At 38.0% G+C, this 13,481-nt stretch overlaps 1 protein-coding gene and 1 pseudogene across 15 annotated transcripts in view; both read left to right on the top strand.

Annotated features, from left to right (window-relative positions):
- Positions 1-13,481, top strand: part of MYO9A (myosin IXA) — a 308,489-nt gene that overhangs the window by 74,299 nt on the left and 220,709 nt on the right. For all 15 annotated transcript variants that reach the window (XM_008016030.3, XM_038010113.2, XM_008016029.3 and 12 more), the window contains one exon: positions 11,897-11,991. In XM_008016030.3, the coding sequence (XP_008014221.3) occupies positions 11,897-11,991 (95 nt within the window). The remainder of the gene's footprint in view (positions 1-11,896; positions 11,992-13,481) is intronic.
- Positions 2,251-4,120, top strand: LOC140710391 (eukaryotic translation initiation factor 5A-2 pseudogene; annotated as a pseudogene).

Here is a 13,481-nt window from a genome sequence, read left to right as displayed (position 1 = left end):
ACCTCAGCCTCCTGGGTTCAAGGGATTCTTCTGCCTCAGCCTCCCAAGTAGCTGGGATTACAGGCATGTGCCACCACACCTGGCTAATTTTGTATTTTTGGTAGAGACAGGATTTCTCCATGTTGGTCAGGCTGGTCTTGAACTCCCAGCCTCAGGTGATCCACCTGCCTTGGCCTCACAAAGTGCTGGGATTATAGGCATGAGCCACTGCCCCCAGCCTATACTTGAGAATTTCTAAGAATAGATTTTAACTAGTCTCATTACAAAAAATGATAAGTATTGTGAGGTAATGCATAAATTAAGTAGCTTGATTTTGCCATTCTACATTGCAGACATATGAAAACATCATGTTATACACCATAAATATATGCAATTTTTGCTTGCCAATTTATAAAAAAAAAGGAAAGGGAATATAGTGTTGGTTTTAGACCTGAAAGGAAACGTTAATATTACTTAGTTGTCTTTTTAAAAGGTATTTTGTAGGTATAATTGAAATACAGTAAACTGTGTATATTTAAAGTGTACAACGTGATAAACTTTGACGTGTATATACCCATGAAACCACCACAGTCAAGATACTGAATATGTTTATCAGTTATCCCCAAAGATAATGGATATGTTTATCCATTATCCCCAAAGTTTCTTCATACCTCTTTGTAATCCCTCATTCACACTCCTCTCAGCCCACCCGTATATGGGAAACCAGTTAAGTTCTTTCTGTTACTGTAGATTAGTTTGCTTTTTCTACCATTTTATGTACATGGAACCACATAGTATGTACCCTTTTATATTTGGCTTCTCCCACTTGGTATAATTATTTTGAGATTTATCCATGTTGTAGCATGTGTCAATAATACATTCCTTTTTGTTGCTAAGGTAATAGTATTCCATTGGATATCGCAATTTTTAAAATCTATTCACTTATTGATGGATATATGGGTTGTTTTTAATTTTTGGCTATTACATTCAAGTTTATATAGACATACATTTTTTTCTCTTCAGTAATTGTCTAGGAATGGAATGACTAGATCAGATGATAAGTATGTGTTTAACTTTGTATTAAGTTCTTTAATTTCTCTTGGCAGTATTTTATAGTTATTAGTGTATAGATCTTTTACATCTTTGGTAAGATTTATCTCTCAGTATTTTTGAGGATGTTATTATAAATGATGTTCTACAATTTTCAATTGTTTGTTGCTAGTATATAGATATACAGTTGATAGTTACATGTTGATCTTATGTTCTGCAACCTGGCTAGACTTAAATATTAGTGCCATTAACCTTTTTTTTTTTTTTTTTTTGAGACAAGGTCACCCTCTATTGCCTAGGCTGGAGTGTAGCGATGTCATCATAGCTCACTGCAGCTGCAATCTCCAGGCTCGAGTGATCCTCCCTCCTTAGCCTCCTGAGTAGCTTGCCTTATTGGCCTGTGTCGCTATGCTGGGCTACTTTTTTTTTTTATTTTTAGTAGCGACGAGGTCTCACTATGTTGCCTAGGCTGACTGGTCCTGAACTCCTGAGCTCCTGAGCTCAAGTGATCCTCCTGTCTTGGCCTCCTAAAGTGCTGGGATAACAGGAATGAGCCACTGCACCTGCCCACCCCCACACCAACTTTTTTATAGATTCCATTGGGTTTTTCATATAGTCAGTCATGTCTGTAAATAAAAAGTTTTTCTTCCTTTCCAGTTTGCATGTCTTTTTTTTTTTTTTTTCTTGCTTGATTTCACTGGCTACTCCAGTATAATGTTGAATAGAGGTGGTTGAAAGCAACGTCCTTGTCTCTTTTCTAATCTTAGGGGAAAGCATTTAGTCTTTAGCCATTAAGTTATAATGATAGCTGTTGGTTTTGTGTAAATTCTGTATCAAATTGAGCTTGATCCCTTCTATTCCTAGCTTGTTTAGATCTTTTTTCAGGAATGGATGTAAAGCTTGTTTAGATCTTTTTTCAGGAATGGATGTAAAAATTCATTCTGTCACGTGTTATTTCTGTGTCTTACTGAGGTGATTTTTCTTTTTAACTTTGTTAATGTGAATTACATCATGAGGGACATTGTTTTCTTTCTCATTAAAAAAATTTTTTTTGAGAGTGGATCCCACTGTGTTGCCCAGGCTGGTCTCAATCTCCTGGACTTCAGTGATTCTCCTGCTTCAGCCTTCCAAGTAGTTGAGATTACAGGCATGCACCATCATGCCTTAACACTGTTTTCTTTAATGTCTTTTTTTTTTTTTTTTTTTGCATTCTATCTTTTGCATTGATAGAACTATCAAGTCTCATAGGATGAACTGGGAAGTCTTTTCTCCTCATATTTTTGGAAGAGTTGTGTAGAACTGATTTTTTTTTTTTTTTTTACTGTCAGTGTTGGAATTCATTAATGAAGCCATCTGGACCTGGTATTTTTTGTGGGAGAATTTTAAACAAGGCTTCAATTTTTAAAGTAGATATAGAGTTATTCATATTACCTTTTTTTTTTTTTTTGTAAGCTTTGGTAGTTTGTATCTTTCAAGAAATTTGCTTAATCTAAGTTACCGTATTTATTGTCATAAAGTTTTATATAATATTCCCTTATTGGGAACTGCTGCAGCTACCACCGCTGCCGCTGGCTCTGCAGCTGTAGGGGACCCGTGCTGGTATGCAGGTGAAAGGCACTCTTTGCCTGCTGAAAGTTCCCACGGAAAAACTACCATCTCCCCAGCTCACCATGGTGTACGAAACTGATTTAACTACCGGAGATGCTGGGGCTTCCATCACTTACCCTATGCAGTGCTCGACCTTGCGCAAAAGTGACTTCATGGTGTTCAAAGGACAACCATGCAAAATAGTGAAGATGTCAACTTCCAAAACTGGAAAACATGGTCGAGCCAAGGTTCACCTTGTTGGAATTGCTATTTTCATGGGCAAAAAAAAAAAAAAAAAAAAAGATATTTGTCCTTCTGTTCACAACATGGGTGTTCCAAATATTCAGACACATGATTATCAACTGATACGCATTCAAGATAGTTGCCTTCCCCTGCCGACAGAAACCGATGAAGTTCCTGAGGATCTTAAACTGCCAGAAGGTGAAGTAGGCAAATAAATACAAGGAAAATACAATGCAGGTGAAGATGTGTCTGTCATGTGTGCAGTGAGTGAAGAATATGCTGTAGCCGTAAAACCCTGCAAATAAATGGGAGCCTTGACCTCCCTAGCTTAAGCAATTCTCCCACCTCACCTTCCCAAGTAGGTGGTATTACAGGCATATACCACCACGCCTGCCTTATTTTTGTATTTTTTGTAGAGACAGAGTTTTACCATGTTGCCTAGGCTGGTCTTGAGCTCGCAGGCTCAAGTGATCCACCTGCTTTGGCATCCCAAAGTGCTAGAATTACAGGCTTTTAAAGTTTTTAGTATGATCTCTGAGGTCATTAATTTTAGATCATTTTTCTTTTCTAATATATTTATTTAGTGCTGTATATTCTTTCCTAGGTACTGCTTGTACTGCTATCCCACAAATTCTGATATATTGTGTTTTCATTTTTATTTAGTTTAAAACATTTGATAATTTCCCTTTTGATTTCTTTTTTTGTGACTTATTCTTTATTTTTTTGTTTCCTGCTGTAAAGCCATAATTATATAATCAGTATAGAAAGAAATGTATAAAATATTGTTGTAGAAAATACTGGGTTCTTCGAGAGGCAGAGATTGCAGTGAGCCAATATCATGCCATTGCACTCCAGCCTGGGCAACAGAGTAAGACTCCATACAGAGTAAGACTCCATCTCAAAAAAACGGAAAATACTGGTTTCTTGTCACATGACCAGGAAAGATTAGGCTCGAAGACACATAGAAGGGTGAGGAGTAAAATTATTGAATGAAAAAGAAAAACAACTCAGCAAAGTGAGATGAAGTCCTGCTAATAGCCTGTCCACCTCACTGATTTGATCCCAGGTCTTCACACAGAAACAGGAGAGGCCAGGCTCCTCCCCCCTGCAAATGGCGTAGACTTCACAAGTCTTCACCCTGTCTTCCTAGTGTGCGGGTTGGTTAGAGATTCTTCTGGAACCTTTTGTTAACTTGGCTGTCTTATTCTCCCCTCTAAAAACGTGCATCTAAGTGCCATTAGAATAAGGATAAGGATAAGGATGAAGACCGATTTTAACTGCCTCCTGCTGACAGGGCCCACTGTTTTGGAAAAAACAGCAGTCAGATCTTCCTGGAGGCCTATCTACAGGTTCCCAGCTAGTTCCTAGTGGCCATTGTCCAAGGCTCCTAGTTGGATGACCGTTTGGAGCTAGATGGCCCAGTCAGGGCTATGTTCTGACATACTAATGTGTCCATGCAGGTGGATGAGGTTATGATTGGTAGTCCACAAGCCTAGGGTGATGGAGAGACCAGGTTGCTGCTGCAGGTTCAGGGTCATTTCCCAGCTTCCAGGATGTCCTGGTATCTTAGCTGTGCATCTCCCAGGATCTGGAGATCACAGGGCAACGGAGGCTGTGACAAAGTCACCAGGGACTCCCAAGGTGGAGGACGCAGAACAGCAGAGACAGATCCCCCCTACCCGCCCCCCTTTGTTTTTTGAGACAGAATCTTGCTCTGTTGCCTGGGCTGGAGTGCAGTGGCACGATCTCAGCTCACTGCAACCTCCACTTGCCGGGATCAAGCGATTCTCCTGTCTCAGCCTCTTGAGTAGCTGGGACTATAGGTGTGTGCTACCAGGCCCAGCTAATTTTTGTGTCTTTAGTAGAGATGGGGTTTCTCCATGTTGGCCAGGCTGGTCTTGAACTCCTGACCTCAGATAATCCACCCACCTCGGCCTTCCAAAGTGCCAGGATTACAAGCATGAGCCACTGTGCCTGGTCTGATTTCTTCTTTGAACCATGGGTTGCTTAGATTTGTGTTTAGTTCGTAAATATTTAAATCCTATCTGTTTTTTTTTTTTTTGAAACCTAATTATTTTATTATAAATATATATAAACAAAAATTTTAAAGACACTGAAAAATGTACAAATATACAACTGTATTTAAATTTTTTTCCTTAAAGTTTGTTTACAGCTATAAAGCAAAACAGATTTTACCAAATTAAGTACAAACGAAACTTCAAATCAGTGAACCTTAGATTAATAGTATTACTTGAAAAGTATGGATGGTATTGTTTTGTTGAAATTAATTTGCTGCTCATGAGTGAATATAATACTTTCTAAAACAATGACATATGTGTCACTTTAGTTTCTTTCACATAACCAATTCTCAATAAAGATTTGTGAATTTAATTTTCAGGAAGGTATAAATAATTTGAAATATTTTGATGTATCAGAAAACCAAAATCTGAAGTCTTTATCTTTGGCCCACTGCACGTTATATCTATCTAACCTCTGTATAGACTATATAGATAAATTTGGATTTCACTCTCCCTATATATAAATACATATCTCTACTTCTATCTGTATTTTTACTTATAGGTAAGTAAACATATATAGATTATGTATATATTTTAAGTTATTAAACTAATTATATATGCTATAAAACGTTCAATGCAGAAATGAAGTAAGAAGTGAAAGCCCTTTTGTACAAACATTAGGTTGCTGTAACAAAGGTCAAAACAATAAGGGATTAAAGAGGAGAGACTCTTGTTTCCCTCACATCATAATACACATGGTATCAATCTTGGGCCGATCTGGTTGATTGTGCAGTGATGGGCATGGGCCCCTTCTTTGTGACTCTGCCATTCTCAGTACATGGCTTCCATTTTAGTCTAAGATGGCTGTTTCCTTTTACCCCACTGATTTTTGGTTCTCATGAAGGTGCTTTTTTTGTGTGTGTAGTTGTTAAATTGGTGTACTTTTGTGTGTGGGGGAGCAGTCAGTGGATCTGTGGATCTGTTCCACATCTTGCTGTACCCCAATCCTGCCCTCTGAGATTCTGTCCCCTGTTCTTGATTTATAATTTAATTCTTTTGTGGTTAGATAACACTGTGTTGTATAACTTGAACTCTTTTAAAGTTATTGAGACGTGTGGCCTAGAACATGGTCTTTCGTGATGGATATTTTTTGTGCATTTAAGAATTCTGTATTTTGGCCAGGTTAAATAACACTGTTGTATAGCTTGAACTCTTTTAAGTTTATTGAGACTTATGGCCCAGAACATGGTCTTTCTTGGTGGATATTTTTTCTGCATTTAAGAATTCTGTATTTTGGCCAGGTGTGGTGGCTCATGCCTGTAATCCCAGCACTTTGGGAGGCCAAGGAGAGTGGATCACTTGAGCCCAGGAGTTCAGGACCAGTCTAGGCAATGTGGGTGTAGACCCTGTCTCTACAAAAAAATGGAAAAAAAATTAGCTGGATACGTTGGTGTGCACCTATAGTCCCAGCTACTGAGGAAGCTGAGTTGGGAGGCTGAGATCAGAGAATTGCTTGAGCTCAGGAGGTTGAGGCTCCACCAAGCTGTGATGGTGCCTCTGCACTCCAGCCTGAGTGATAGAGTGAGACCCTGTCTCAGAAAAAAAGAAAAAAAAAAAAAAAAAAAAGCTGATAGCCTTTGCCTAGTAAGTCCAACGTTTGGGCTTTATCAGGAACGGTTGCTGCTTATTGCTGTTTTTCATTTTCCCATGCCCATACTTTTGTATTTTTTTGCATATCTCTTAATTTTTTGGTGAAAACTAGACATTTTTAAATAATAATAATGTTGCATCGCAAAATGAGATTTTCCCAAGGTTTGTGGCTGTTTTTATTTTACTGTTGTTTGCTTGTTTTATGACTTCTCTGAACTAATTTTGTAAAGTCTGTTATATTTTTGTGCATGAGATCATCAAAAACTGTACTCAGTTATGGTGGTTAGTTATGATTAGACTTGGATTTCCTTAAATGCCTTGAAGTTAAGGCTTCCAGTCTTTACTGTGAGGTTCTATGTGCTTGTTGGTTCACCCCTTCAGTACTCAGCCAAGCGGTTATCAACTCTGCGTTACCTTTTGCTTCCTGCTTACAGAGAACCTCAAGTTCAAAACACAGGTCTCCTGTGTTTTGTGCGCATGGACATATCCTGGGCATGTGCAGTGCTGTGCGTGCTCATGGCCTTCCATATGCCCATGAATATTTCAGATGTTTTCAAAGTCCCCTTTGTACATATTATTCACCAGCTTTTCCTTTTAAGTTGTTTGGTGTTTTTTTGTTTTTGTTTTTGTTTTTTTTTGCCCCATTCTGTTATTGCCACCTTAAGCAGTTACAGTGTTTAAACAATTGCTTCTGATTGTTTTTGACAAACACACATAGTGATGGTGGATGGGTGCAGCGGGGAGTGTGAAGAGGCTGTTTTCAGCAAGTGATTTCCAAGTAAGGTCAAGAAAGTCCTTATGGCACCACTGCGCTCCAGTCTGGGTTGACAGAGTGAGACCCTGTTGCAAAAAATAGTAGGGTGGGGGCAGGCACCATGGCTCATGCCTATAATCCCAGCACTTTGGGAGGCGGAGGTAAGTGGATGGCTTGAGCCCAGGAATTCAAGACCAGCCTGGACAACATGGGGAGACTCCCCTCCGCCCGCCATCTCTACAGAAGAATACAAAAATTAGCTGGGTGTGGTGGTGCATGGCTGTGTGTAGTCCCAGCTACTCAGGAAGCTGAGGTGGGAGGATTGCTTAAGTCCTGGAGGTGGAGGCTGTAGTGAGCCATTATAGCACCACTGCACTCCAGGCGACAGAGTGAGATCTTGTCTCAAAAAAAACAAAAAACGAAACAAAACAAAACATACACACTAAGAGATACACACAAAGAGAGAACTCTGTGAGTTTTTCCAGGGAAATGTCAGATAAGTCAAATTGTGATGATTTTCTTGGGGAACTGGAGTTTGGATGAGTTCCATCCCTGTTGAAGTGGCTTCTTGGGTGTCTTTAAAAAAAACCCTCATCATTGTAGGATGTTGGTTTTTCTCTTCAGTGTGCAGCTAGAGAGAAAGGAGTAGTAATAGCACAAGTTAAAATGCCTGATTTTCCTAACCAAGACTCAGCTGTTTTTTCTTGATTAAATGCCACTGCCAAGGGTTCTTGCAATCCTTTGGTCAATTTCCAGAGTTCTTAAAAATTTGAGTTTGACAATTTTTGTCAGCATTCTTGTGCCTTTTATGAAGGAGAGGATGTTTAGAGGTCCTTACTCTGCCATTTTTGCTAATCTCACTCTCAATGATCTTTTCAAAAGATTTAAGTACTAAAAAATATTTTTTGTATTTACTCATGGGGCAACCATTTCTACTGTTCTTCTTTCCTTATATAGATCCATGTTTTAATATGATACCATTTTCCTTCTGCTCAAAGGACTTCTTTAATGTTTCTTTTAGTGCAGGTTAGCTTGTGATGAATATTTTCAACTTTGTATATCTGAAATTGTGTTTTTTATGCCTTCTATTTTGAATGACTGTTTTGAGGAGTTAAGTTTTTTGAAATAAGTAATCTTATATTAAAATTCTATGAATTTTAAAACATTAAATTTTATAACCATCTGTGTACAATTTTGATACAGAATAGTTTCATTACTCCGTAAAACTCTTCTGATACTCCTTATCTTCATACCCTCTGCCCTGCCATACTTTCCTGACTCATGGGAATCACTTGTCTGCTCTCCATTGCTGCTGTTTTTGTTTTTGAGAATGTCATATAAATAGAGTCCTATAGTATGTAAAGTTTTTTATTTTTTTGAGACCCGGGTTTCAGGCTGTCACCCTGGCTGGAGTGCAGTGGTACAGTCACAGCTCACTGCTGCCTCAACCTTCCAGGCTCAATAAGTAATCTTCCCACCTCAGCCTCCAGATTAGCTGAGATTACCGGCATGTGCCACCATGCAGGTCTAATTTTTAAAAACTTTTTGTAGAGATGAGTTCTCCCTATGTTGCCCAGGATGGTCTCAAACTCCTGACTTCAAGCAGTTCTCCCTCCTTGGCCTCCCAAATTGCTGGGATTGCACATGTGAACCACCACATGTAAAGTTTTGAGACTGATTTCTCTCATTCAGTGTTGTATCTTTGAAATTCATCCAAGTTGTTAAAATATGGCAGTTTATTTTACTTCTGAATAATACTCCGTTATGTAGATGAATCACAGTTTGTTAAATCCTTCATTTGTTGATGGACATTTGGTTGTTTTCAAGCTTTGACTGTCAGCTGATGTTAATGTTTGTGCCTTGATGTCTATCTGTATATAAATTTGTATTTCTCTATAGTAAACAGCCAGGAGTGGTATTGCTGGGTCATATTGTTAAGAGTGTGTTTAACTTTCTGTGAATGTTTTACTTTTTGTTAGATTGTCTTCCAGAGTTGCTCTACCATTTTGCATTTCCACCAGCACTGTATGAGTGTTCTAGTTCCTCTGCATCCTCAGCAGCAACTTGGCATTGTCAATTTTTGTTGATTATTTTAGCCATTCTAATATGTGTGTAGTAGTATCTCATTGCGGTCTTGACTGAATTTCTGTAATAGCCGGTAATGTTGAACATGCTTTCTCATGCTTATTTGCCATCCATATAACTTATTTGGTGAAGTGTCTATTGCAAGCCTACCTCTCAAAATGGCCCTAAATGACTTTATGTAGTAATAAAAGTTGTGTTGCAATCACAGGTTAAGTAACAGGTAAAGCTTCTGATTGGCTGTTGACATTGTAGCCTTGGGCAGAATCAGAAGTGGCATATATGAAAATAGGAGTAGTACATCACACATTCATATTTTGTATCTCCAAGTCCATATTTCGTATCTCCATTCATTTAAATGTCAAATGCATTACATTTTGATAAAACTTAGTTTATCAAAATGTAATGCATTTGACATTTAAATGAATATTTCTTTGATGAAATTTATGTTTCTGTTTCTACATTTTATTAATCTGTGCTATGTGGTTTTTCTAAATTCCTTGTAAAAAACATTCTATGGTGGAAAAGGAAAAAGCAGAATGAACAAACTATTCTAGGCATTCAGAACTCAGCAATGTCAAGCTTTTTTGTGTATATAGTTTGCAAATGGTTTGGTGATGGTTGAGAGCCTGGGGTCTTTTCCATGACTTACTAAGGTACAGTATAATCTAAACATAATTTTTATCTAAACATAAAAATCTGGCAATTTTTATGACTCTTTGCATTTGCTGTTATCATTATAGAATAATTTCTTAAGACATAGTAAAATGTAATTTCACAGAAATTTAAATGCATGCATAATAAGTAGAGCGGTGGTTGTCAGACTTTGGTTTACGTCTGAACCACTCGAAGGGGGTTTATAATAAGCACAGATTGCTGGACCTTATCCTCAGAGTTTCTCATTTAATAGTTTTGTGAGGGACCCAAGAATTTGAATTTCTAATAAATTTTCAGGAGATGCTGATGTTTCTGGTCTCAGGACCATGATTTGATGACTACTTGAGTACAGATGTAGTTGATGGGGCACGAGCTTCGTTGACCTCCTCGCCATGTCTTGTATGTGTGCGTGTGTCTATGTATATGTGCTCTGCACAGTTACAGTTTAGCACAAACAGCTTTGCATTTAGGGAGGTGTTCAGTAAATGGCTACTTTAGGATTTTGGAGTTAGAGGGCATGCCGTTCCCATGAGATTATTAGAGGAGAAGAAAAAAGCTCTGTAATGAATCATCTCTGTCTTTTCTAGTTTTGTTTCTTCAAGTATAATGTGAATGCTCAGGCTAGGGCAGTGGCTTCATTTTTTAAAAACATTTAAATGTTAAATTTCATTGAGCCATATTGAGCTATAACTTACAATATAATGTACATATTTAAAGTGTACAGCTCAGTGAATCTTGATACATGTATATATCCATGTAACCACCATCATAGAATTGAACTGTAGATTATCTTTATCACCCATTGTGCCCCTTTGTAGATATTTCTCAATTCCACCCGGATTCCCAGATAACCACTGATGTGCTTCCTGTTACTCTTGTTTTGCCTATTCTAGAATTTCATATAAATAGATTATATGATATGTACTTTTTGCCTGGTTTCTTGTGCTTAGCATAGTGTTTGTTGATATCATTAGTTTACTTTTATTTCTGGCCAGTATTCCATTCCTAGGTACATACTTTGGGTGACAATTTAGGAAGTTTATAGTTCTTATTCTTTTGTAATGAGTACTCTAGCTTTGTTTTAAATAGGCATAATAAAGTATAGTACATTATGTACTGGAATTTCATTTCATTTATTCTATTCTAAAATTGTAATTATTTTGATGTAATTATTATTTTCCTAACTCCTTGTTACTTCAGTTTAGCAAATTTTTAAAAAAGTAAAAGTATAAATATATTAAGACTTTTTTAGGGGGGCTTTGGAATGTGAAAGAGAAATCCAAACTGTAAAGAACATTAAGTTTTTTAAAATTATGATTTATTTTGGCTGGGCACAGTGGCTCACACCTATAATCCTAGCACTTTGGGAGGCTGAGGTGGGCAGATTGCCTGAGCTCAGGGGTTCCATACCAGCCAGGGCAACACATTGAAACCCCATCTCTACTAAAATACAAAAAATTAGCCAGGTGTGGGAGCGTGGGCCTGTAGTCCCAGCTACTCGGGAGGCTGAGGCAGGAGAATTGCTTGAACGCAGAAGGCAGAGGTTGCAGTGAGCTGAGATCACACCACTGCACTCCAGCTAGGTGACAGCGAGACTGTGTCTCCAAAGTAAATAAATAACATAAAATACAATTATGGTTTATCTTACTGAATAGTAGAAAATAAAACCTACTTGGTCTTCTTTCAGTTGTTAATTGCTTTTTTAAAATATTTTACCTGAACCGTAAATGAGTCTGAACATAAAAGCAAATTGCCCTTTTACTATCTCTTCAGCATTTTGTCTATGAGCTGACCTAAGCAGCTGACCTAATCCCCTCTCCAAAAAAAAAAAAAAGTTTTTTTAAGTGAAACTAATGAGAATTATTTATTTTGACAGGCCTTTGGAAATGCAAAGACAGCTCATAATAACAATTCAAGTCGTTTTGGGAAGTTTATTCAAGTAAATTACCAGGAAACAGGCACTGTACTTGGGTAAGTACTGCTACTTAGCAGGCGTAGGCTTCGGAGCATGTTTTAATTTTTGTCTTTACCTTTTTATAAACTATGTATTGTTCATTCCCAGACATTGGTATCAACATTAAAATTCTTCCCTGTCAACCTTTTTCTTTTGGAAAAGTTCAAACCTCAGAAAAATTTTAAGACTAATGTACAACAGTCACTCATACCCTTAACGTAGATTTGTTAATTGTAGTTAATGTGTTGCATTTGCTTTCTGTATATTATGCATACATTTGCTCTTTTAAGAAATTGTTTTCAAGGCCGGGCACGGTGGCTCATGCCTGTAATCCTAGCACTTTGGGAGGCTGAGGTGGGTGGATCACCTGAGGTCAGGAGTTCAAGACCAGCCTGACCAACATACAGTGAAACCCCATCTCCACTAAAAAATACAAAAATTAGCTGGGCATGGTAGTGCAAGCCTGTAGTCCCAGCTACTTAGGAAACTGAGACAGGAGAATCTCTTGAACCTAGGAGGGGGAGGTTGCAGTGAGCTGAGATTATGCCATTCTGCTCCTCCATTCTGGGTGACAGAGCGAGACTCTGTCTCTCAAAAAAAAAATAAAAAAATAAAATATTGTTTTCAAGTTGGTATTTTCTAATCTACATTTTTCTATATAACCATATTATTATATTCAAGAAATATAATTTTGTTACAATATTGTTTCTTATTATATAGTCTATGTTCAGGGTCCTCTGGTTGTGTGAGCAATATTCTTTACAGGTTTTTTTTTTAAAATAGACTTTATTTTTTAGAGCAGTGGTAGCTTCACAGCAAAAATAAGAGGAAAAGTACAGCAAATTCTTACGTATCCCTTTAAACTCCCCCTACCACCACCCTTACCTGTAGTTTCACTTTATGCAGTTTCAGTTACCCAAAGATAATTGAGTATAGTACAGTAAGATGTTTTCAGACGGAGACCACATGCACATACATTTTATTACAGTGTATTGTTATAATTGTTCTATTATTTATTTATTTTGAAAAGGGTCTCAATCGCCCAGACTGGAGTGCAGTGGTGCAATCTTGGCTCACTACAACCTCTTCCTCCCGGGTTCAAGTGATTCTTCTGCCTCAGCCTCTAGAGTAGCTGGGACTACAGGCGTGTACCACCATACCTGGTTAATTTTTGTATTTTTTGGAGAGACGGTGTTTCACTGTGTTGGCTGGGCTAATCTTGGACTTCAGGCATGAGCCACTGTGCCCAGCCCACTTGTTTTATTTTACTATTAGTTATTATTAATCTCTTACTGCAGTGGTCCTCAGCCTTTTTGGTGCCAGGGACTGGTTTCGTCGAAGACAGTTTTTCCACAGACTGGGGGATGGAGGAATGGTTTCGGAATGATTCAAGCGTGTTACATGTATCATTAAATTCTCATAAGGAGTGTGCAGCCTAGATCCCTCGCATGTGCAGTTCACAATAGGGTTGACATTCCTATGAGAATCTAATGCCGCCGCTGAGCTG

The sequence above is a fragment of the Chlorocebus sabaeus genome, chromosome 26 (genome assembly GCF_047675955.1).
Source record: "Chlorocebus sabaeus isolate Y175 chromosome 26, mChlSab1.0.hap1, whole genome shotgun sequence".
NCBI classification, from domain to species: Eukaryota; Metazoa; Chordata; class Mammalia; order Primates; family Cercopithecidae; genus Chlorocebus; species Chlorocebus sabaeus.
The sequence above is the reverse complement of the archived record's forward strand: the minus strand, read 5'-3'. Positions and strand labels throughout refer to the sequence as shown.